This window comes from Eucyclogobius newberryi, unplaced genomic scaffold (genome assembly GCF_026437365.1).
Source record: "Eucyclogobius newberryi isolate DKJ021-1_F unplaced genomic scaffold, fEucNew1.0.hap1 SCAF_4, whole genome shotgun sequence".
In the NCBI taxonomy this organism is placed as follows: domain Eukaryota; kingdom Metazoa; phylum Chordata; class Actinopteri; order Gobiiformes; family Gobiidae; genus Eucyclogobius; species Eucyclogobius newberryi.
The window spans coordinates 35,216,834-35,243,435 of record NW_027316056.1 but is presented as its reverse complement, the minus strand read 5'-3'; the positions used below and the strand labels follow the sequence as shown (position 1 = coordinate 35,243,435).

Sequence of the window (26,602 nt, the reverse complement as noted above, 5' to 3'; positions counted from 1 at the left end):
TTCCTCCACGGCACATCCAGGACTCAGGACTGGGCCGGGAACATGAGCTCCACGCGCGGCATCGACTATAGCGCGTGGGACCACGTCTACGTGTCGGACGATGAGGACGCGACCAGCCCGTTTGTGGACACGGCCAGTCTGTTCAGGCTCAGGCACCGGGTCAGGACCCCCCCCTCTCTCTCTCCCCCCTCGCTCTGCTTCTGCGTGCACATGCGTAGTGAACACCGGACCCCTCGTTAGCCTTTGATGCTCAGACATTAGGGCCGATAAGAAGAGTGCATCGTCCTGTCGTGTGCCATCTTAGTCTGACCCGAGTCATTGTGTCCCAAAAATAAATGAAAAATACGGTCCACGTGAGGTAAATCTCTCAACATGGTTTAAAGTTTAGATTTGAGTTAGTCAGGGTTTAAGTTAGGCTGATTAGGTGACAGTTAAAGCACACATGTAACCTTTTAGACAAAAAATAAAAGCATGTTTCTTTTTTAATTTTTTATGTTTTTATTGGACTAAACATGTATAAAAAGTCCTCTCTCCACAGCCCTGACTCCTGTTGTCCTAGGGAGGGAAATAAATCTGGAGTGGCCCATCTGATTGCCTGTTACATACTGTATTAAAGGAACCATATGTATCCTGTGCTCCACTCATCTGAGCCTGTGTCGGAGCCTTAAGCTGCAGACACACATCCAAGTGTTGGTCCTTCTCACTTTGTGCTCAGGCCGTGGTTCATGTTCAGCTCCTTCTCCTCCAGAGCTCCAGGATCTCTGAGCTGCAAAGGCCAAACCAGCTCTGATTCATGATTGTTGCAGGAGCTGGACTTTAGTGACCGTTCACATCAGAGAGCGGACACTGCACAGCTTTGAACTCACTGGATTTCACTTGGAGAATCAGCTTGAGAGCTGAAACAACTAATTATAACAACTTGTCCATCATGTCCAATGTTTTTGTCATAAGAATAAACCAACCATAGAAAATTGTTCTCATCTGGAGAGAGATCAGGTTTATGACATTTAAATTCTAAATCTCACACACTGTTCCTTATTTATATCATTTATAGTCAAATCGCACACCAATAACTTTAGAATGACCAATACCCCAAACATACTCCACAAATGTGCATTTACAGAACCTTAAATATCTATATGGAATGTATATGTTTAATTATAACAAATCCTCATTTAAGGCACACTGTGTAACGTTACAGGTCAGATCTGCAGAAAGGCTGACTCACAAAAATGCATTTTTGTTAATTTTTCAATAAAATTTTAATTTAATAAACAAGATTAAAAAAGATTACATTTAATTATTTTTATTTATGTATCCAGGGAAACCCCAATGGGAAAAGTTCTGTTTTTCATGGGTCCCTGATAAAACACAACAGTAAACAACAAACAAAGACAGGATATCCAAATGAAACACAAATACAACGTTCAATCAAATTAAGCTATACATAGAAACACATTTACACATACACTATGAGATGAATGTATATAAAACCAGTGCACCGGCACTACGGGAAGTCCTTGACCAGTGTTTTAATGTAATTAAAAGGCATAAGATTATTTAATCATTAATAGATAGGTGTAACATTCCCGGCAAAACAACATCGCAATGAGCCAACCCTCCATCAGAAAAGTTACACAGTGCCGCTTTAAACATCATCTGCCTCTCTCTTCACAGTCACGCCTGGAGCGAACGGCCCACTTCCAACAGCGAGGAAAAGATCTGGAGAGGAACCTGTCCGAGTGCAAGAGACGCATCACAGAAGCTGAGACCAGGCTGAAGGATCAGGGGGACAGTGCACGGGACACGGAGGACTACCAGAGGACATCCAGGCTGAAGGAGCAGGGGGACAGTGCACGGGACACAGAGGACCACCAGAGGACATCCAGGCTGAAGGAGCAGGGGGACAGTGCACGGGACACGGAGGACCACCAGAAGGCGTCTACGCAGAAGGAGCTGGGGGACAGTGCACGGGACACGGAGGACCACCAGAGGACATCCAGGCTGAAGGAGCAGGGGGACAGTGCACGGGACACGGAGGACCACCAGAAGGCGTCTACGCAGAAGGAGCTGGGGGACAGTGCACGGGACACGGAGGACTACCAGAGGACATCCAGGCTGAAGGAGCAGGGGGACAGTGCACGGGACACAGAGGACCACCAGAGGACATCCAGGCTGAAGGAGCAGGGGGACAGTGCACGGGACACGGAGGACCACCAGAAGGCGTCTACGCAGAAGGAGCTGGGGGACAGTGCACGGGACACGGAGGACCACCAGAGGACATCCAGGCTGAAGGAGCAGGGGGACAGTGCACGGGACACGGAGGACCACCAGAAGGCGTCTACGCAGAAGGAGCTGGGGGACAGTGCACGGGACACGGAGGACCACCAGAGGACATCCAGGCTGAAGGAGCAGGGGGACAGTGCACGGGACACGGAGGACCACCAGAAGGCGTCGACGCAGAAGGAGCTGGGGGACAGTGCACGGGACACGGAGGACTACCAGAGGACATCCAGGCTGAAGGAGCAGGGGGACAGTGCACGGGACACAGAGGACCACCAGAGGACATCCAGGCTGAAGGAGCAGGGGGACAGTGCACGGGACACGGAGGACCACCAGAAGGCGTCTACGCAGAAGGAGCTGGGGGACAGTGCACGGGACACGGAGGACCACCAGAGGACATCCAGGCTGAAGGAGCAGGGGGACAGTGCACGGGACACGGAGGACCACCAGAAGGCGTCTACGCAGAAGGAGCTGGGGGACAGTGCACGGGACACGGAGGACTACCAGAGGACATCCAGGCTGAAGGAGCAGGGGGACAGTGCACGGGACACGGAGGACCACCAGAAGGCGTCTACGCAGAAGGAGCTGGGGGACAGTGCACGGGACACGGAGGACCACCAGAGGACATCCAGGCTGAAGGAGCAGGGGGACAGTGCACGGGACACGGAGGACCACCAGAAGGCGTCTACGCAGAAGGAGCTGGGGGACAGTGCACGGGACACGGAGGACCACCAGAAGGCGTCTACGCAGAAGGAGCTGGGCGAGCTCAGGGCACATCTGCAGAAATTTGAGAAAATGCTAGAGGAGCACCGGCGGGAGAGGAAAAGTCAGCCCTGGAACGTGGACACCATCAGCAAAGAGGGCTTCAGTAAGGTATGTGTCACTGCACCTTCAGTAAGGTATATGTCACTGCACCTTCAGTAAGGTATGTGTCACTGCACCTTCAGTAAGGTATATGTCACTGCACCTTCAGTAAGGTATGTGTCACTGCACCTTCAGTAAGGTATATGTCACTGCACCTTCAGTAAGGTATGTGTCACTGCACCTTCAGTAAGGTATGTGTCACTGCACCTTCAGTAAGGTATGTGTCACTGCACCTTCAGTAAGGTATGTGTCACTGCACCTTCAGTAAGGTATATGTCACTGCACCTTCAGTAAGGTATGTGTCACTGCACCTTCAGTAAGGTATGTGTCACTGCACCTTCAGTAAGGTATGTGTCACTGCACCTTCAGTAAGGTATGTGTCACTGCACCTTCAGTAAGGTATATGTCACTGCACCTTCAGTAAGGTATGTGTCACTGCACCTTCAGTAAGGTATGTGTCACTGCACCTTCAGTAAGGTATGTGTCACTGCACCTTCAGTAAGGTATGTGTCACTGCACCTTCAGTAAGGTATATGTCACTGCACCTTCAGTAAGGTATGTGTCACTGCACCTTCAGTAAGGTATGTGTCACTGCACCTTCAGTAAGGTATGTGTCACTGCACCTTCAGTAAGGTATGTGTCACTGCACCTTCAGTAAGGTATGTGTCACTGCATGCACTGCCAAGGAGTGGCTTCTAACATCCTTGTCTTAGACGGGCTTATCAATACATGCAAGAATGAGCAGAGGGAACTGGCGGTGGTATTTATTAACCTGGCAAGGGCATTTTACACAGTGCCACACAAGTTGATCGAGGGAACCCTTAAACAAAGAGGTGTTGACAAAATTATATTAAAGGTATTATGTCCATCGCGCTCTTATTTCCGGGTTTTTCGGTATCGGATAGAACTTCTCTCCGTTTATTTTCCTGGTTGCTGCATCAACTGCCACATAAACCTTCACCATTGTGATAATAGTAAAGAGTGCGATATCATTAATGACGTTTTGGGCCTCCGGGACTTGTATGGGGAGACACGGGAGCCTGGAGCGGCGCGGAGCCGGGGGGAAGGGGGCGGGAGGCGGCAGGCGGGAGGGGGAAGGGTGAGGGGGGTGGAGAGGGGGGAGGGGGAGGGGGTGATGATGCCTGTGGTTATGACGCGGTCTTGCATCCACCCCCGTCAGTTTGGAGATTTGCGGAAAGGAGATAGTCTGTAATATAGCTAAAAACTGCGGGAATCAATCAAAAAAACACTCATATACATATATGAAGCACAAATAGCAATGTAAGAAGGTTAAAAGCTCTGAAAAGTCGATTTTGCATGTTATGGGACCTTTAAGGGTGATCAGAAACGCAGAGGCCACAGAGAATGGATCAAGACCAGTACGGGATCCACCTGAAATATAAGCTTACAACTAGGCGTGAAGCAGGGTGATCACCTCTCTCAATCATGAAGCGGATGGAATCTTTGAGATGGAAGGGGCAAATCCAATACGATAAAGATCAACGCCTCGTTTGGTCGAAAAAGTGATTCATCTGCCTGTCAGTTGTGGGGATACCAAAAAGAAACAAGACCACACATAGTGAGCAGTTGTACCCAAGTAAAGGATCAAAGAATGAGAAACCACTATCAAATTTGTGCTTCGATTAAGGCCATGGCCAAATTTAATCAAACTACTTGGGCAGAATAGCACATGCAGGCAAGACATGGGTCCCAGACTTTATTTTAAGCAAAGGGTCCACAGCCTTTGTAGTGGCTGTGGCCGTCACATTTGAAAAGAACGAGAATACCCTAGGAACAATAGCCAAAACAAAATTAAAGAAATACAGATGTCTAGAAAGATTCATGAAGTGAGATATGTTGCGGTATACTCTACTTCTTCTGCGTATTCGCTGCCTTTCACAGGTTATGTTTGGTACTGAAGTAGGGGATCAGCTCAAATCTTCAGATGGAGATCTAATAAACAAATTGGATAACTGCCTTGGTGCCTTCTTGTCTGAGCTTATCTGAACAAAGGAGAGTCTTTAAATGAAGATATGTTTGTTATCTTAAGTTCGGGAGCAGGACCTTACCCCTTTCACGCCCCTTTCTGCTGCTACACTATTTAAGCATCCAGGTCACACACATGTCGGTGTTCCCGACTTCGTGCCCCTCCCTCCGACCCTCTTCTAATTCTTATTCCAATTCATCTCCTAGATGGGGGTATGGAGGCCCGGGAGCCTACAGCCTTCATCGCCAGAAGCCCCAAAACGGCATACATTTCTGTACATTTGTGTTGTTCATGTTTCTCGTCTGCCAAGAAACTCTTTGCATTGTAGCTGGGGTTGTGGTCCTTGCTAGTGAATTAAATTGCTGTAATTCCAGGTTCAATTAGGTGTTCACATTCAACGACAGTTTCTTCTTTCCCACATGAACAAAGACCACTCGATGCGGTTTAAGTGTGAAGGGCTGATCCTCTCTAACTGAGGGAGACTACTATACTGAGGCTGGTCGGCAGTATATCTGTAAGGATGTGAGGGGCGAGTGAGGACACTGTGAGGATGTGGTGTCAGTCGGACATGACTTATCTACCTGAAGCTCTTATCTGCTGGCTGATGGTCTGCCAGCGTGACTCAAGATACTGCATTCTGTCTTCTGGTGAATGGCAGAGGAAGGGGACCATCTACCAGGGCTTTGTGGCACGGCATAGGGTATAGGTGATGGCACTGGCCTTATTGTAGATGGGTGACTTGTGACTGGATAACTTAACTCAAAGTCTGGGGACTGAAGGGTGGTTGCCCATCATGGAAGTCTCTGGATGTGGCCATGGAGCTCTAGCAAATCCGGCTCAAAGGACCACTTGTGAAATATTATGTTTATGAATGCTGTGGAGTCTGGCCAAAGTCTTTGGTCAGAAAGACTTCAGCGAATCCAGAGGTTTAATTAGTTAGATGAGTGGCACAGAATAAAGTATTATTATTTTGTGATGGGATGCGGCGCTAACATAAATTGAACAAATCTATACAATTAGAAATACAATAGACAAGTTATTAATTATGCCTCAAACCATATAAAGCAACCTAAATAAATGCAGATAAAATGTATATGAATATATATATCTTAATACAATAGAAAGGAAATGCAAATTATACAGTCAGTTGCACTTTAAATCCATCAGGGGGTGCATATCATCCTATGACATCATTATAACACGGGCAGCATGGTTAATGGCGGAGGAAAGCACAACTGAGCAGTAGCAGCAGAAAATATATTATAGAAAGAATTAGCGGCGCAGTCTGCAACAAAGTTGGCATTACAGGAGAGTACTTACTTTTTACATTTACGCACATGAATGAGACTGACATTTGTCTTTGCTCCTGCTGCTCCCTCTGCGCACTACCTGGCCTCGGTGTGTGCACGTGTGGCAGCAATTTACACTAGACCAGGGGTTGGCAACCCGAGGCTCTTTAGCGCCCTCATAGTGGCTCCCTGGAGCTTTTTAAAAGGGAGTGTCTGCAGTGCCGCGGTGTGCGGCCGAAACTGCCGTTTTAGACCGCGCCAGGTTAAGGTTATGGTTAAGGTTAGGGTTAAGGTTAGGGTTAGGGTTAGGGTTAAGGTTAGGGTTAGGGTTAGGGTTAAGGTTAGGGTTAGGGTTAGGGTTAAAGTTAGGGTTAGGGTTAAGGTTAGGGTTAAGGTTAGGGTAAAGTTTAAGGTTAGGGTTAAGGTTAAGGTTAGGGTTAGGGTTAAGGTTAGGGTTAAGGTTAAGGTTAGGGTTAGGGTTAGGGTTAAGGTTAGGGTTAAGGTTAGGGTTAAGGTTAAGGTTAGGGTTAGGGTTAAGGTTAAGGTTAGGGTTAAGGTTAGGGTTAGGGTTAAGGTTAGGGTTAAGGTTAGGGTTAGGGTTAGGGTTAGGGTTAGCCATGAGGCTATAACGGGCTATAAGGGAAATGACGCGGTCCCTGAAACTGCGCGGCTATTTGACCGCGCCGCGGCTCTCCAGCCACGGCCTTTTAAAAAATTTATAAAAATGGATTTAGATGGGGAAATTTATTTCTTGTTTTAATATGGTTTCTGTAGGAGGACAAACATGACAACAAACATTCTTAATGTTTTCCAATGCTGTAAAAATGTTTATAATAAATATTAAATTTCAAGATTTCTGTCCAAAAAAAATTGCGCCATGGCCTGCAACGCTCGTTTCAGCATGAGGATTCAGGGATGATTGCTTTTATTGTCAATGTGGAAGGATTGCCTGCATCGTCAAATAACAAAAAGAGTCATTTGGAAAGACATTTCCAGAATAACATGAAGGATTCGCCGCAAAGACAGTGAAGGAAATGGACATTAAAATGGCAGGAAACATCACCAATCCGCAAATCAAGGACAGTTATTCATCTCCAGCATACTCAAGTGCCTGTGATGAGGCGTGTGATGTGATCGATGTCGAACAGGCAGCTCTGTTATGCAGGTATGTGAACTTTGACGGGCCAACTTTGAAGAAATGATCAAATATATAATTACTGGCTGTGTTCAATTCCACTGTTGCCCAGACATGAGGGGAAAGAGAAGAGGATTGTGTTGTTATTGAGGTTTGAAGAGGACTGCGTTTTTGATTTTTTCGAATCCTGAAAAATAAAAATTACCCCAAAAATCTGATTTATTAATTGTATTTCTATTTTTTCATCAATGCAACAAAATAAAATAGATTAACATTGTAATAGAAGTTAAACTTAAAGCATCAAATACTGTATAGCAGAGTAGTCACGTGGTGCGTCTCTCTCTCCAGGGGGCGCTGCAGGGAAAATAAACATTTAATCAGGAATGCTCATTATGTATTTACAGTTTTGTCATTTTGAGAGTTGGCTAAAACAGCTAATATATACGTACAGCCTTTGTTCCCTTCATATAAGGCTTATATGAGGATTTTACATGTTTGCGGCTCCAATATGGTTCTTAGAACATTTAGGCTTGCTGACCCCTGCACTTTACTCTTTGTCCCTTTCTTTACCCTATAGCCGTCGCCCCCTGTTGGCCTTTTTGTGTCTGTACATTAGATTTTTAGGGGGCCAAGTTTTGGTTGTGCTCATATCAAGATAGATTCTAAATTGAATCCATGTTGACTCATGCACAGTTACATATTTGCAGTGTTCAGTATTGATTCTGTGTTGCCAGAGTGTCCTGAACATAAAGGGTGAAGCACCTGAGGAGACGGACGAGGAGAAGGTGGAGCAGCGGCAGAGCTTTGTGGACAAATATGACAACCAAATCAGACACTTTGGTAAGTCTCTACACAGTATACACACATGTTGAGTTTCTGTGTTTTTTGGGAACACTTTGACTCACATTTATTTATTGGAGACTGATTTTAACCTTAACCATAATAATGACCTAACCTTAACCTGAATGAACCCATAGACTTTGGTCCGTTTTGTATCTCTATATAAAAGCTTTCAACTTGGAAACAACAAAATTCTCCAAACTGCAGCTTAAGATGTTTCAGCTTCAGAAGCCATTTTCTCCAAATGCATTTTTCTCCCACAGAGACATAAAGATCAGGCTTTAAAGTAGCTCCTACACACTAGACTCACTACAAGATTTAAATCACGGTTAGTGAGAATTGCCATGTGTTCATTTTGTTTGACGTTGTTCCAGGAACAGTTAAATAACACCATAGCAACGGGTAAACAAATGCTCAACAGCTGTGAAGGGACAAGCTTACGTAAAAAAACAGAAATAACTTACTGTATCTGTCATACATTCACAGAAAGTAAAGAGGCTTTTTGGATTCACAGAGTGAATTAATTTTGTGGCCATGGATTAAGTGCATTAAACAGCATGTCATGGTGTTCTAAACGCACTGCTCCTCAGCTTAGTTCTTACTAAATACAGGATACAGGAAATCCCTTTGGCTGTGCAGCAGCTCCACACACAGAACAATAGTATATATCTCAGAGTATATAAAAGCAGGAGAGACAGTGGAGGGAAGTCTGACTGGGGACATTCTTTCATAAGAGTCATTTCTACAAAAACAATAGAAGTCCACAAAACAGGAAGTGCTCAAAACTAACAGTAGGGGCTTCCCCAATCAATTAAGTTATGGGTAATAGTGTGTGATACAATTAGTTATAACAACATTCTACAACATTCAAGATTATGATGATTAAAACAGTAACGCCACGCCTGAAACTCCTGATCCAGAGCGTACAAGTTGTACAAAAGGCACTTAGGTCCTTCTACATCATCAATACCAAACAAGACTCCATTTTGTTTCACAATGATAGCAGTTTATTGAGGGCTGACAAATGGCAAATCAGTGAACTTATTAGTAACTGAACAATATTATTTTATTATATATAATACTCACCTGAACATATTAATGTTGTCCTGACCCGACACCCTGCGGTGATTGCTAACCAGTATCCAAACCAGTATCACGTTATTACATGTTATTATTAGCTTAGTTAATGGGAGGCTTGATGCACAGTCTGTTCAGTTACAGAAATCCACTTCTCTCATTGATCTGGGGCTGATCTGGAGCTTTTTTAAATCAGGTAAAATGGACTCTTTCTTTAATTCAATTCAATTTATTTTTGTAAGGCCCAAAATCACAACAACAGTCGCCTCTGAGGGCCGAATCAACAATGTCTGTGGTGGCGATGGAGTCAGACAATGTCTGTGGTGGCGAGGGACGACGTCCCAGGGTCCTCTGTCCTTAGACTCTCCTTCTCGGCCAGGAAAAACTACAAAAAAAACCTCCTTGGGAAAAAGCGTAGAAACCTGGAGGAGTTCCAGTGAAGGAGAGATCCGACTCTCACAGACGGACACGAGGGAGACTGGAGCTGGAGCCACTCTTCAGGCAGATGAGGGACCGTCTGAGTCGAGCTGGACCCACTCTTTAGGCAGATGAGGGACCGTCCACACGGGGCAGGGACCACTTCACCAGGAGAGGGGCCACAGGTCCTCAGGAGTGAGAAAAAGAAAAAGAAGGCGGTGAACAGTTTGCAAGTGGAATCAAAAAATAAATATTGTTTGATAGCATAAGTATTCAGAAGAAGAGGATAGTGATGTCACACTTCCCCCAGCATAGTTGCTCCTAGGGCAGCATAGCTGAAGCTGTGGGTTTATATTTCTGTTCCTAACTGGTCTGACCATAAGCGATTTCGAAGAGGAACGTTTTAAGCCTGGACTTAAATGAAGAGACTGTGTCAGCATATTTAACATGGGTCGGGAGCTGATTCCATAACACAGGCGCTTGGTAGCTAAACGCTCTACCTCCTACAGTACTTTTAGAGACTCTTGGGACCACCAGAAGGCTCTACCTCCTACAGTACTTTTAGAGACTCTTGGGACCACTAGAAGGCCGGCATTCTGAGAGCGAAGAGCTCTGTTTGGATGATATGGTTCTATAGCATCTTTGAGGTAGGATGGGGCCATGTCATTTATGGCTTTGTATGTCAGGAGTAAAATTTTAAATTTGATTTTAAACACAACAGGAGCCAGTGAAGAGACTTCAGCACCGGCGTAATGTGCTCTCTTCTTTTTGTTCCTGTTAGTAATCTTGCTGCTGCATTTTGAACCAGTTGAAAGCTTTTTATGGAGCTTTTAGGACACGCTGCGAGCAGGGAGTTACAGTAGTCTAATCTAGTCGTTACAAATGCATGGATAAGTTTTTCGGCATCACTTTTAGGCAGGATTCTTCTGATTTTGGCTCTTGTTGCGCAAATGGAAATAGGCTGTTTTACAAGCTTGATTTATATGAGCTTTAAATGAGAGCTCCTGGTCAAATAAGACTCCAAGGTTTCTTACAGTAGAACTGGAGGCTACACTGACATTGTCCAGTGTGACTATCTGCTCAGATAGAGCGTCTCGTAGATGCTTAGGGCCAAGCACAATGACCTCGGTTTTTTCAGGGTTAAGAAGCAGGTAGTTAGGGGGAGAATGTCTTTGAGGAGTCTGCTTGGAATGGGGTCTAGGACACAAGTTGAGCTTTTAGAGGACATAAGGGCTGAAGTTATCTCTGCTTGATCAACAGCTGTGAACCTTTCTAAGTTTACAGGTGGATTTATATGGGACGTTAGATTTACAGCTTGGGCTAGTTCAGGGCTAATAGCGGGGGTAATTTCATCTAATTTATCTCTGATTGTTTTTATTTTATTGTTAAAAAATAGGAGGAAATCATCAGAGCTAAGTGTAGCTGGGATTGAGGGCTCTACTGCACTGTGACAGTTTGTTAGCCTGGCTACAGTGCTGAAAAGGAATTTAGTGTTACTTTTGTTGACTTCTATTAGATTTGAATAGTATCTGGTTTGGGCCTTACGCAGAGCCTGCTTATAGGACAGCAGGCAACTTTTCCATGCTTTTAGGGATTCTTCTGTGTGAGAGCGAAAAAATAATCCCTCTAGCTTTCTAACTCTTTTTTTATGTGAACGCAGTTCTTGGTTGTACCATGGGGAGGCGCGCTTTGGCCTAATGACCTTCTGTTTTAACGGCGCTACAACGTCAAGAGCAGACTTCAGAGAATTCATGGTCAAGTCGACAAATTGATCACTTATACTGGGACTAAAGCTGTTCTCAGCAGGATCACATGACATGATCACATGACATGTCACTGAGTATTGGCTCTATTATTTCCTTGAATTTTGAGATAGATTTTTCAGATATTGTCCTTTTCATTATAACTTTATTTTGTGGGACTGGATGATCTTTAAGAATAAACTGAAAGGTAATTAGGAAATGATCTGACAATATAGGGTTTTGAGGGAGGACAATGAGGTCACTAATCTCTGTTCCATACGTTAGGACAAGATCCAGAGTGTTCTTGTGAGTGTGAGTCGGTTTATTTACATTCTGAGTGAAACCAATGCTGTCAAACAAGGCGCTGAAGGCATTACTGAGAGCGTCATCACTCACTTGTGTGAAGGAGATAAAAACCTGGATGACACTAAACTACCTGTTTCTTAACCCTGAAAAAACCGAGGTCATTGTGCTTGGCCCTAAGCATCTACGAGACGCTCTATCTGAGCAGATAGTCACACTGGACAATGTCAGTGTAGCCTCCAGTTCTACTATAAGAAACCTTGGAGTCTTATTTGACCAGGAGCTCTCATTTAAAGCTCATATAAATCAAGCTTGTAAAACAGCCTATTTCCATTTGCGCAACAAGAGCCAAAATCAGAAGAATTCTGCCTAAAAGTGATGCCGAAAAACTTATCCATGCATTTGTAACGACTAGATTAGACTACTGTAACTCCCTGCTTGCAGCGTGTCCTAAAAGCTCCATAAAAAGCTTTCAACTGGTTCAAAATGCAGCAGCAAGATTACTAACAGGAACAAAAAGAAGAGAGCACATTACGCCAGTGCTGAAGTCTCTTCACTGGCTCCCCGTCGAGTCTAGAATCAAATTCAAAATTCTACTCTTGACCTACAAAGCCATAAATGACATGGCCCCATCCTACCTCAAAGATGCTATAGAACCATATCATCCAAACAGAGCTCTTCGCTCTCAGAATGCCGGCCTTCTGGTGGTGCCAAGAGTCTCTAAAAGTACTGTAGGAGGTAGAGCGTTTAGCTACCAAGCTCCTGTGTTATGGAATCAGCTCCCGACCCATGTTAAATATACTGACACAGTCTCTTCATTTAAGTCCAGGCTTAAAACGTTCCTCTTCGAAATCGCTTATGGTCAGACTAGTTAGGAACAGAAACATAAACCCACAGCTTCAGCTACGCTGCCCTAGGAGTAACTATGCTGGGGGAAGTATGACAGCTTGAGCACTATCCTCTTCTTCTTCTGACTACTTATGCTATCAAACAATATTTATTTTTTGATTCCACTTGCAAACTGTTCACCGCCTTCTTTTCTTTCTCTCACTCCTGAGGACCTGTGGACCCAGATGCCCCTCCCCTGGTGAAGTGGTCCCTGCCCTGTGTGGACGGTCCCTCATCTGCCTGAAGAGTGGGTCCAGCTCGACTCCGACGGTCCCTCATCTGCCTGAAGAGTGGGTCCAGCTCGACTCAGACGGTCCCTCATCTGCCTGAAGAGTGGGTCCAGCTCGACTCAGACGGTCCCTCATCTGCCTGAAGAGTGGGTCCAGCTCGACTCCGACGGTCCCTCATCTGCCTGAAGAGTGGGTCCAGCTCGACTCAGACGGTCCCTCATCTGCCTGAAGAGTGGGTCCAGCTCGACTCAGACGGTCCCTCATCTGCCTGAAGAGTGGGTCCAGCTCGACTCAGACGGTCCCTCATCTGCCTGAAGAGTGGGTCCAGCTCGACTCAGACGGTCCCTCATCTGCCTGAAGAGTGGGTCCAGCTCGACTCAGACGGTCCCTCATCTGCCTGAAGAGTGGGTCCAGCTCGACTCAGACGGTCCCTCATCTGCCTGAAGAGTGGGTCCAGCTCGACTCAGACGGTCCCTCATCTGCCTGAAGAGTGGGTCCAGTTCCAGTCTCCTCGTGTCCGTCTGTCCGTCTGTGAGAGTCGGATCTCTCCTTCACTGGAACTCCTCCAGGTTTCTACGCTTTTTTCCCAAAGAGGTTTTGTTTGTAGTTTTTCCTGGCCGAGAAGGAGAGTCTAAGGACAGAGGACCCTGGGACATCGTCCCTCGCCACCACAGACATTGTCTGACTCCCTCGCCACCACAGACATTGTTGATTCATTTCTCCCTGTGGCCCTCAGAGGCAACTGTTGTTGTGATTTTGGGCCTTACAAAAATAAATTGATTTGATTTGATTTGATGTTCACGTGGATATTAAAGTCTCCAGCTATAACTATTTTATCCCAGGCTAGCACTAAGTTTGATATAAAGTCAGAAAACTGTTAAAAACTCTGAGTAGGGACCATGAGGTCGGTAGATAACTATGAACAAAACTCCTTTTTGGTTTCTCATATTTGGACATGTGATTGACAGCATAAGGCTTTCAAATGAGTGAAATGCATTGTTAGTTTTAGGGCTCATGAGTAGATTTGAGTGTGAGATCACTGCCACACCACCACCTCGGCCTGTGCTCCTGGCAGTCTGAAAGTTAACATGGGTGGGTGGGGTGGACTCATTTAGTCTGACGTAGTCGTCTTGTTGAAGCCACGTTTCAGTTAGAGCTAGAAGATCTATGTTATAGTCACTAATTAATTCATTAACTAAGAGCGATTTGGAGGAAATTGCTCTAATGTTTAGCAGTCCACATTTTACGTGTTTATTCATTTGTATATTTGTGTCATTTGTGATTTTCCTTAAGTTATTTGGTCTTATGCCTGAAATAGTTTTTCTGAGATGTGACTTTTTGGCATTATTTGTACAAGGGACAGGAGGGACACGAGGGACACGAGGGGGACACACAGTCTCTATCTGTCTTGAATCTGAACACTTCACATGTGACAGAGCGGGCGAGAGTTCAGCGACAGAGGAGCGTCTTAAACTGCTGCTCTGCGCCCGGGGCTCATCCCTAGATGGTCACTTAACACGACTAAGACTATAGGTCAAATTCCGAACTAATAGGGATGTACCCTCCGAAGTCGGATGGATGTCATCCCTGCGTATGAGCCCGGGCTTTCCCCAAAACGCACTCCAGTTATCAATAAAGACAACGTTGTTTTGAGGGCACCATCTAGATAACCAGCTGTTGAATGCTGAAAGACGGCTGTACAATTCAGCATTGATCCGATTGGGCAGGGGACCAGAAAATGTTACAGTGTCTGACATCGACTTCGCTAATTCACACACCGCGGCTACTTGAACTTTGAGCACTTCTTCTGCCCTGCTCTACAGCCAGGTGTGCAACAATAATCCACAATTTGTTCATTCTGGTGGTGCATGCTGGGATTGCGTGGCGACATGTGCAGGAGCTTTATAGTGTTGCCTGTGGTGTGTTGTAGGTCTGCTGCAGCGCTGGGACCACAGTCAGAGGTACCTCTCGGACCACCCTCACCTGGTGTGTGAGGAAACGGCCTCGGCGCTGGTGCACATCTGCGTCGTCATGGAGCTGGAGCAGGTCAGTCACACCATAATCTTTACATTATAGATCAAAGTCATTTTTAAAAGAAATCAATAGTAGCAAAAAAACAGTTTGTGAAAGGTAAAATGTCCTGTTTATGTATTTTTTCTGGTAATAATTCACTATATATATAGTTAAACTGGACCAACTAGTAAAATAAAAGAAGAAATAAATAAATTAAAAACCTAGTATCTAGTTTTTATTTTTATACCCATTTTTACTTTTTAACAGCTGATTTATGAAACCTTTGGCGACAACATGGGCAATATATATATGTATCATACTTTAAGTAACAAGGTACATGTGTAAGAGACCTTCAGGTGAGGCGCATGACCCTCTGTACACATACGTGCAGGTCAGATCACAGCTGACCCTTCTCACCCTGGACAGGACTATTTGAGCCACTCCCCTCAGGCAGGAGGCCACTCCCCTCAGGCAAGAGGCCAGAACCTCCCTCCACAAGAACAGTTTCTTTCCCTCTGGACACATGAACACTTCTTAAACACTGTCACTTTTGGGAGCGTCTACAGAGCCGCAGCGCGCGGCCGAAACTGCTAGGCTTTTTCGTGTCGCGACTCCTGAAACTGCTGGGCTAATTGACTGCATCGTGTTAGACCGCGCCGGGTTAGGGTCAGGGTTAAGGTTAGGGTTAGGGTTAGGGTTAAGGTTAGGGTTAGGGTTAGGGTTAAGGTTAGGGTTAGGGTTAGGGTTAGGGTTAGGGTTAAGGTTAAGGTTAGGGTTAGTCATGAGGCTATATGGCCGTGCCGCGGCTCCTGAAACTGCTGGGCTATTTCACCACGGCTCTGTAGCCACGGCCGTCACTTTAACCATAATTCTATCACTCACTGCAATGTTCACTTTCTGCACTACATATGTAAATTCAGCTGTAAATTTGTGTACATTAATCATATTTATTTATTTAATCATAGCAGATTAAAATAGTTTTTCTTTTTGACTTTTGATATATATATATACACAGTTACAGCTGTTACACACATACAGTGTGTAACAGCACATACAGTGTGTAACAGCACACAGCACATACAGTGTGTAACAGCACATACAGTGTGTAACAGCACATACAGTGTGTAACAGCACACAGCACATACAGTGTGTAACAGCACATACAGTGTGTAACAGCACATACAGTGTGTAACAGCACACAGCACATACAGTGTGTAACAGCACATACAGTGTGTAACAGCACATACAGTGTGTAACAGCACACAGCACATGCAGTGTGTAACAGCACACAGCACATACAGTGTGTAACAGCACATACAGTGTGTAACAGCACATACAGTGTGTAACAGCACATACAGTGTGTAACAGCTCATACAGTGTGTAACAGCACATACAGTGTGTAACAGCACATACAGTGTGTAACAGCTCATACAGTGTGTAACAGCACATACAGTGTGTAACAGCACATACAGTGTGTAACAGCTCATACAGTGTGTAACAGCACATACAGTGTGTAACAGCACATACAGTGTGTAACACAGGGGTGGGCAATTATTTTCCTCCGAGGGCCATATTCGAATCCAGGCAAGTAGCGGAGAGCCGGCCCGCGGCCCACTGGTGTGAAAAAAAAATAAATCCCAAAAATTAAATATCAAATAAAATATCCCTTTTCTGTCAAATATAGGCTTTTGAATCTATTATTTAAGTCATTTCACATCATATTATTAAGGATACAAGTGCAGACAGATGCCTGAGGGCAAGATTATTATTATTTTTTTTTAAATATTACTTGGACAAGCTTGGCGGGCCGGATTGAAAGGTTTGTAGGGGGTGGGCCGTAGTTTGCCCACCCCTAGTGTAACAGCACATATAGTGTGTAATACAGAATTCCAATATGGCGACGACCAAAACGGAAGTTACTGACCCCAACATGGCGGCTACCAAGATTGGTCCCACTGATACAGCTCAGGCAATAATTTTCTCTCTTGGGTCCAAATCTGCTCTCTTGTCCCTAATCCTAACCCTAACCCAGTGTCTGAAGCGTATCGAGGGCCGCCATATAATTATTGTCTTTTAAGATGATTGATTTGGTGATTTGTGCCACCACGAGGGCCGCCATTTTGGATTCTGTAACTTCCGTCCCTGTTGGAATTCTGACTTCCGTGAGTTAGCTGGTGCCTGATCTAATGCCAGGCGTGATGTTGTGTGTGCACAGAAGCAGGCTCTGATGGGGCCGGTGGCTCATCAGGCCATTGTCATGAAGTTCATCCTGGACTTGGCTGAGACGCTCAAAGCTGATCCCAGAGGCTGCTTCAGACTCTTCTTCTCCAGGATCAAGGTTACTTACAATCACATACTTACACTTTAATACTTTTACAGGAAAAAAATACAGAATATGAATCTGGATCTGAGTAATAATGACATAGTTCTCATCATATGGAGATGGATCCTTCACTGCTCCTGCAGTTTGTCCTGAAGCTGAAGGTTGAAGGCTGAGAATATTTTTTTCCAAAGAGACATTATTGTCTATAATTAAGGGGAAAACAATTTGTTAAAATGTTTGTTTTATTATTTCATTCATAGATTTATTTGGGACATTGTAACTTCGGAGGCTGTTGAGACATAGAGATCAGGCCTTACAGTAGCACCTACACACACCAAACTGGACTTGGTCTGACCGGACCGACCATCAGAAGGGTTTGATCCAAAATTAGAATTGTTACACAGATTTTCAGTTTACGCAAATATTAAATAAGCTACAAGTAAATCTAATATGCCGACAAAATGAAGCTGAAGCTTGCTCTGTCCATTTCCCCCCCAAAATGTGCCATTTTGACAAATTTTACATATCAAATGTCTTATTTTTATTTAAAAATAATAGAAGATGAAAAACCTTGTTTCTTTACTTCTGTAAATTTCTTTACTTTAAGTGAACTAAAGAGAAGTTTCAATCTAAAAAAAAAAAAAATGCTCTTCAGCTGCAGTGTCTCATCTTAAAAAACAAATACACATGAAGTCGATTGAGAGCTTTTTTATTGCCTTTTTCACAACATCCGTGAAATAAAGTAACTCTGAGATACTCATCCCGTCCAAGACTCTTTTCCGGTCAAGAACCATGACTAGTTGAAAGTCCCTCACCAGGTGTCTGAGTCCACCATGTTCCACGTGGTCGGCACCTTCACAGGCAGAAAATGTTACTACAAAATCATAATTTGCTCAAATTGTGATCACTTAAACAGTCCAACACAGAAAACAATCCACGTTTCAAATGCGTGACAACAGCGTGGTGTTTATCTGTGTGAGATCATTCGTGTGCTCAGGCTGGGAGTTCAAAAGCTGGTGAATATCTCAGTTAGAATATTTTAACCTTGAAAAACCTTATTGTATGTGAATTGTTTAATCCTGAATTTCAGTTGCAGAATTTTGTGTTTTTCAAAAGGAATAAGAAAAAAAATCACCTTTTACCCTCAGGTTTTTAGATTACTGTTCTTGCTCGTGTTTCTTAATAAATGTATTTTAAGATTTCAGGATCACAATTACCAAAAAAAAAAACAATCGACTGTCAAGATGCAAAACTCAAACTCATCTTCGTGAAGTCAGTTTCCATCATAAACAAATGTGTCCTGGAGCTTCTCAGACCCGTGTGTTCCTCTAGAATCTAAAATGGCTAAACATGTGATTTGGCGCACATTTTAAAATAAATAACATCATGCTAAAAGATGATTTTTGGGTTGTCTCGGGCCATTGATATTGGTACAAACTAAAATCCCTTTGCATCATTTTTGTTGCCTGACCAGCCGTTCCCAACACGTTTTGGTAAACTACTTATCTAAACCGTGTGGGTCGGGGGCTCGACTGCTGAGGTTCAATTTCTAGGGCGGAGTTTAGAGCAGAGACAGAACCAATCACATAAACCTAGAAGTGACGCAAAACGCAACACGCTTAACCGGATGTTACGTAGCCCATGTCAACAAGGCGTGTTCCGCGTTATCCGTTCCTGAACGCAGAAAATGTCTCCTGAATCGCGATGACGCCCTTCGTATAACCACATCTAACGCACGTTCATCACGGCGAGTAGAGCGGACTTTCCTGATTGTTCAAACTGAAGCGAGAGCAGAAGTAAACACTCGGTCACGAGCCGGGTCAGGAGCCGTGTCACGAGCCGTGTCACGAGCCGGGTCACGAGCCGGGTCACGAGCCGGGTCACGAGCCGGGTCACGCCATCTTGACTGTTTTGGAACGGGGGTGAAGAGCTACTTCCGTATCTCAGTGTGACGCGTTGTCGGTAACTGGATTACCGACGATCTCATTGGCTATTGACTCTGAGTCCAGACCGAGACGCATTCGAACAGAATGTGGGCGGGGCTGGCGGGTCAGGCAAACATTTTTATGGGAAATACAGTTGTTGTTTTTTTTGACACAGGTGTTTCAATGGGAAATTAAGCTAATTTTCAAATGTATGATAAGAACATGAGTTAAAGCCGCAATGGACGATTTTTCGGTGATTTGAGAACTCAGGCTGAAGTGCTCATGCCACTCCCCCGTGTGGACTGATACAACACACACGTGAGTTTGTTTATTAGCGCAACGGATCGCATCGCATCTCTCGTCTCCCGTAGATTTCTGTCTTCTTCAGAGTCAGCTCGAACTGTCTTTCTCCGTCTTCATTTTGCCCCGTACACTGAGGGAACTATATTATGATAGATCAATACGCTTGGACACGAGGAAACGTGGGGGCGAGCCACACGCGGCTGCAGGTGAGCGGTAGGTGTGTTTTATGATTGATACGTGGCAGGACTAATCGGCCGTCCACGCCACGAGGAAATGAGACTCAGATTTGGGCCAAAAAAATCGTCCATTCAACCTTTAATGATCCAAAAACACGTTGATTATTTTTGGACTCTGTGATCCAAAAACTTCCTGGAGTTTTTTGTTTTGTTTAGTTTTTTTCAATTTAGGCTGTTAATGACTGAAATCACTTTATATGGGAAATACAGGATACGATTATCTTTTAACATGGACATTTTTAAACAAGTGCTTTGAATGGAAAAACGATGTAAGTGAACCTACTTTTTGTATTCACGCAAAGGAAACGCATGAAGGATCAAAAAACAAGAAACACATTTTTTATTCAATTTTCAGGGAAACATTTCTGCAAAGATTCAGCCTTTCTCTACTGTGGGTGGAGCTTAGAGTTAAGGAATCAAAGAGGTGAGGTTCTGATGACGCTGTTCTAATTAGATTGGTTTCATAAAACAAGTGCTAATGTGCTAATCTGGCCTAAATCGATACGTTGAATATTTAAAATAAAAGGTCAGTCAAACGTCTTCTGCAAAATTCAGTGTCTGAAATTCAGGACGAGAGCAATTCAGTGCAATTCAAAGTGAAATTCACCAGGATTCTGATTAAACATAATGATCTTCCATATTTATCAGACTGCAGATCAACTGTACCTGGATGTCTTTAACAAAGAGCTGGAGTTACTGAAGCAGCGCGCGTGGAGCTGTGCCCAGAGCTGGAGAGAGGCCCAGACGAGCGAGGAGGAGGAGGAGGAGGAGGAGGAGGAGGAGGAGGAGGAGGAGGAGGAGAGGCGGGAGAGGAGGGAGAAGTGGAGGAGCCGAGGCAGAAGAGGATGGGGCCCGGTGGTCTGGAAGTCTACAACTCCCTGCCACAGGTCCACAACTTACAATAGGCATTTCAGTAACAACAGTAGCAGGTTCAGTCAGAGCCCGTCCCCCTGAAAGTGGGTCCGACTTTTTCCCCTTCGTCCTTTTCCTTTTGAACAATGTAAATCTGCACATAAAACCAGTGGCGGCTGGTGGTACAAATTATAGGGGGGGCTATTCGACATGACCGTGTTTTTGTTTTTAAATGTCCAAAATTACAATTTTTAACATTGACTGTATGGATCATCACAGCCATTATTGCTGTATGGAAAGTTGTCATTTATGGCTTTCTTTCATGGGTTTTCTAATAACAAAAGCATATTTTTATCAATAGAAGTTAAGCGATACTTAATGCTTAGCGTTAGCCTTATGCAAGTAATAAACAAAAAAAACTGCGTGTTTGTTGTCATGGTAACGGAGCACGGGGTTTGACAGACACATGTCTCGGCTCGGATTGATACGAAATCAGCCGCTTTCATTTCAACACGAATAAAGCAGAAAACAGTTGAGTAGCTCATTCTGAGTCGTTTTGGACGTACCTTTTGTCAAAGACTCTGTAGATGCAGTTTGACGACATAAACACGGAAAACACGGCGCGTGATGCACTTCCGCGTAGGCGCGCGCACATGTCTGTGTCTCTAACGTAAAAAGCGTAGCTCCATGGCGTAACTACTACGTTCAAAAGGAGCTTTCTGGAGCGCCCCATAGTCGCTATTTCCCTATGGAGAAAACCATAGTGACATAGTCACTTTTGATTGTGATTTGATTGGCTAAAAATCCCCATTGATTTTCTACGAGGCTCTGGGGCGCTTTTCAAACCGCCCCACGGCTACGTAGAAAAGTGACGCAGGCTGCGCAGCAGACCACGCGGCGCGCAAACAAAGTATACATCTATATCTATGGATACATATTATTATTTTACACATTTACACTAATTTGAATATAAGATATTTTTACAATTATATTGTTTTTAGACACAAAACAAATGTACGTAGTTGGCAGAATGACAGGGGCCAGCGCCCTTAATGGACCAGCCGCTGCTGCATAAAACTACGAGGCACATAATAAAACACAGTTTTGCATAATTTTATATAATACATACAAGTTTTTATTTTTGGAGCTACTTTGTCCAAGTCATTTTCCTTGTGGATCAGTTTGAAAATGAACCAAATATATTTGCCAGAGGTTCAGTGTTGCACATGTGCTTGTGTCACCGAAAGGTTCCAGGTCTGAGCTGTGTGGCCCTGGTCCACAGTTCCTGCTCTGTGTGAACGTGCATCAAATAAAGACTAAATCTAAAGAAGAAACTGTAAAAGGAACATTTTTCAAAACTGAAAACATGTAAATGACAATCTGCTGCTTGGGTCAGTGAAATGTGAAACAGGAAGTGAGTGGGCCTGTTTCGGATATTAAACGGTTTTAGGTCAATATTGTGGTTTAAAATGATAATGATACGGTTGTAGTTAAATACTAAATACCTGGAAAAAGCATGGTATGTGACCTTTAACCCCTAAACCTGGCGTTATTAAAGGGACTTATTTAGTCTTGTTTTGCAGCGCTCTGTCTCCCTCTACTGGCAGCAGTGGGGCAGTGATACACATCAGTGTCACTCTAATGTCCCCATGACTCTGCAGACTCTGGAGAGGACATCTAACACGGCTTTGTGACTGTTCCAGGACATGCAGAGAGGCTTTGATGAGCGAAACATGGAGCTGCTGCAGAGGGCCATGGACACGCTGCACCCCGAGGTGAAGACACCAGGGGGCGCCAAAACACCACACTGCTCCAGACATTAGCATCTTTTGACCTTTGACTGGATGAAGTTTTGAATGCAATTTTGTTCCGTTACTTTACTCACACAATAAAGCTGTACTATGTAGGTTGAATATGGGTAAAGTGGGACAATAAGTCAAGTTTTATCCTTTGTATTTTAAAACGTTCTCACAATTGACCTTTTACTATTCATTTACGTGTGCAGAGTTAAAAGTAATAGGTTTTATGGATAGGAGATCGTTTCCTCAATCGTGACAAATGATGATATGAATGTTAGCCGTGAAAAAGTGTTACTACAAAGAAATATATTTGTAGTACCAACATTCAAAAGCGGTATTTTCGAGAAGCGTCCCACTTCATACTCACCGCATGTCAATTCTGTCTTTGTTGCACACGACATTATATTTTTCAATTGGTATTTTTTATGGACAGGAAGCTAAGTACCACCTGAGGAGATGCATCGACTCCGGCCTGTGGGTCCCAGACTGTGGACCAGAGGAGGAGGAGGAGGAGGAGGATGAAGAGGAGGAGGAGTGGGAGGAGGAGGGGGAGGAGGAGGAGGAGGAGGATGAAGAGGAGGAGGAGGAGGAGGAGGAGGAAGAGGAGGAGGAGGAGGAGGAGGAGGATGAAGAGGAGGAGGAGGAGGAGGAGGAGGAAGAGGAGGAAGAGGAGGAGGAGGAGGAGGAGGAAGAAGAGCAGGAGGAGGGTGCTGACAAACAGTGATGCAGATTGAACTATGGTTGTACACTATGTAGCATTCAAATCAAAATTGCAAATTGAGTTTTTTGAGACAACAATCATCTTTGCGATTTGACATAAACGTTACAGTTTGATGTTCAGCTGAAGTGATGTTAAGTAGTTTGCTGTAATATATTTGTCGACCTCCACCTGTGTTCTGAAATGTCTGTAGTGTTAGTTTATCAGTTCATATTTCAGTCTTCTCTCAAATGTCAATGTTCCTAGAGTTTGAGGTAAAACGATTCAAAGGGAGTTTTCTGTAAATCCAGATCCAGGAAATTGACAAAAACCTTGTCCAGATTGACTGCATTGGAAACTCTTTCGCCCATGGACCGCACTTGGACGATTGAAGAATTCCACCGACTCCTGGACGTGTTTACAATGTGCACTCTGAACAGACTCCCATATGATATAATACTTTTAATAAATGTATCACCAATCTGATTGCAACCACAACACTGTCAGAAAACCCACAATTAGTGTTTGCGCAGATTAAACCAGTGGCAATGGCAAAATGGAGTCAAATGGTTCAAAAGTGTTTCATGACTCAATGCAATAGCGTCCGTAAATGAGCTGCTGAATGTTCTGAACAGTGAACCGCTCTGCTCAGCCTGTTCAGATCTATCCAAGCGTCCGAAACATCTGCACAAGTCCAGAACTGATGGTTATAACTATCATTAAAATAGTTCCAAAGAGCAGATGTCATTTTAACCAAACAAGACTAAAACCAAAAGAAAGAAACACTTACACCTCTGCTTTTAATCACTTTTAAGTTGGCCCTTAAAAGCTCAGATGACTCAGAGTTATATCATATCTCTAATATACCTAAAGAGGCGAAGGATCCACGTGACTGTGCCTCATACAGACTATCGTATACACCTCAATTATGTCCAAAAGAATCAAAACAAATACTCTCAAATGAAATTCGCAAAGATCAAACGGTGTCATAATATAAGCAGCAGAATTAAGCTATAATAATTAGTTTGGATGCTGAGAAATATATATGTAATATTCAATAGCTGGCATTATTTAGTCAAAGTGCAGAACAAAAAATAACGGTCACTTTACAGACCGACGGACTCCGGATAGAGGAGTGAGGCAGGGTTGTGCTTGGTCTCCCCTTTTATTCGCTTAGTACTTGGAACTATTGGCCCGATATATCCAGTATGGACAGAAACAATCAGTGATGTCACGGCTGTTGGGACATGAAATGGCCTGCTCTGTCCACCATGTTCTATTGTTTTTGATCCATGATGCATTTCCTCCATAATACTGGTCCAATGTCCGGATCACACTAAATATACAGCAACAAAAATAAATTCTGTCTTACTGGCGACGCCCTTTGACCTTCAGAAAGACTCCATATCCAAAAGTGTTTGGCTGTAATTCTAAAGGTCAATCATTCTATTTCCCTCTTTTCCCACCATAAAGAAAGAGCTTGAACATTTGAATCTAATTCCATCCTTTAAAATGATTTTAACTGTAAACATAGATGTGCTGTGTGTTGGTCTTGTGTAATTTAACTATGGTTATTTCTGGTGTGCTTTCTGCTCTACTGTATTCATTTATATCTGTTGTAATTTTTAGGACAAGACGTAGTTCACCTCAAGGGGCTTATCCTGCAAACAATTTGAAATAAGATAAATAATATTACATTCAGTTTTGGAGACTTTCGACCATAATTTATCCCTCTCTATTCTAGACGAGCCAATTCTCTGTTTGTGTCCAAATTACGATCGCTAATTGACTTAACGCAACAGAGCCCCATTATAATGAGTCATTAGTGCCTCTGCTGGACGTGCAGAGAACTGCTTCCCCTGCACGTCCAAAAGATGTTTCTAATGTTGCAGCTCAGCTCAGTTTTGTTATTTGACTCTGAACAAAGCTGCAATTAACATGGATCTGCACTAAGGGACACTCAGGGACACCTGCACTAAGGGACACTCAGGGACACCTGCACTAAGGGACACTCAGGGACACCTGCACTAAGGGACACTCAGGGACACTCAGGGACACCTGCACTCAGGGACACTCAGGGACACCTGCACTAAGGGACACTCAGGGACACCTGCACTAAGGGACACTCAGGGACACCTGCACTAAGGGACACTCAGGGACACCTGCACTAAGGGACACTCAGGGACACTCAGGGACACCTGCACTCAGGGACACTCAGGGACACCTGCACTAAGGGACACTCAGGGACACCTGCACTAAGGGACACTCAGGGACACCTGCACTAAGGGACACTCAGGGACACTCAGGGACACCTGCACTAAGGGACACTCAGGGACACCTGCACTAAGGGACACTCAGGGACACTCAGGGACACCTGCACTAAGGGACACTCAGGGATACCTGCACTAAGGGACACTCAGGGACACCTGCACTAAGGGACACTCAGGGACACCTGCACTAAGGGACACTCAGGGACACTCAGGGACACCTGCACTAAGGGACACTCAGGGATACCTGCACTAAGGGACACTCAGGGACACCTGCACTAAGGGACACTCAGGGACACCTGCACTAAGGGACACTCAGGGACACCTGCACTAAGGGACACTCAGGGACACTCAGGGACACCTGCACTAAGGGACACTCAGGGATACCTGCACTAAGGGACACTCAGGGACACTCAGGGACACCTGCACTAAGGGACACTCAGGGACACCTGCACTAAGGGACACTCAGGGACACTCAGGGACACCTGCACTAAGGGACACTCAGGGACACCTGCACTAAGGGACACTCAGGGACACTCAGGGACACCTGCACTAAGGGACACTCAGGGACACCTGCACTAAGGGACACTCAGGGACACCTGCACTAAGGGACACTCAGGGACACCTGCACTCAGGGACACTAAGGGACACTCAGGGACACCTGCACTAAGGGACACTCAGGGACACTCAGGGACACCTGCACTAAGGGACACTCAGGGACACCTGCACTCAGGGACACTAAGGGACACTCAGGGACACCTGCACTAAGGGACACTCAGGGACACCTGCACTAAGGGACACTCAGGGACACCTGCACTCAGGGACACTCAGGGACACTCAGGGACACTCAGGGACACCTGCACTAAGGGACACTCAGGGACACCTGCACTAAGGGACACTCAGGGACACCTGCACTCAGGGACACTCAGGGACACCTGCACTAAGGGACACTCAGGGACACCTGCACTCAGGGACACTCAGGGACACCTGCACTAAGGGACACTCAGGGACACTCAGGGACACTCAGGGACAACTGCACTAAGGGACACTCAGGGACACCTGCACTAAGGGACACTCAGGGATACCTGCACTAAGGGACACTCAGGGACACCTGCACTAAGGGACACTCAGG

General features: G+C 44.7%; 1 protein-coding gene across 3 annotated transcripts; it reads left to right on the top strand.

Annotated features, from left to right (window-relative positions):
* LOC140378292 (uncharacterized) lies at nt 1-23,073 on the top strand. 3 transcript variants are annotated; one of them, XM_072464069.1, is made up of 8 exons: nt 1-159; nt 1,678-3,156; nt 8,293-8,398; nt 14,986-15,101; nt 17,287-17,406; nt 20,504-20,742; nt 22,411-22,482; nt 22,940-23,073. In XM_072464069.1, exons 1-8 carry the CDS (start codon nt 43-45, stop codon nt 22,956-22,958), a joined length of 2,268 nt encoding a protein of 755 aa, XP_072320170.1. In that variant the 5' UTR covers nt 1-42; the 3' UTR covers nt 22,959-23,073. The 3 variants fall into 3 exon arrangements, with proteins under 3 accessions (XP_072320170.1, XP_072320169.1, XP_072320171.1); XM_072464068.1 differs by having other exon boundaries at nt 17,284-17,406; XM_072464070.1 differs by lacking the exon at nt 17,287-17,406.
* The last annotated feature ends 3,529 nt before the right edge of the window (nt 23,074-26,602 follow it).

Excerpts from the sequence above, each read along its gene's own strand:
- LOC140378292 (XM_072464068.1), top strand. The coding sequence starts at position 43 with ATGAGCTCCACGCGCGGCATCGACTATAGCGCGTGGGACCACGTCTAC. Across the intron at positions 160-1,677 it reads TGTTCAGGCTCAGGCACCGG|TCACGCCTGGAGCGAACGGC; the intron begins GTCAGGACCCCC and ends CTCTCTTCACAG. Across the intron at positions 15,102-17,283 it reads TCGTCATGGAGCTGGAGCAG|AAGCAGGCTCTGATGGGGCC; the intron begins GTCAGTCACACC and ends GTGTGTGCACAG.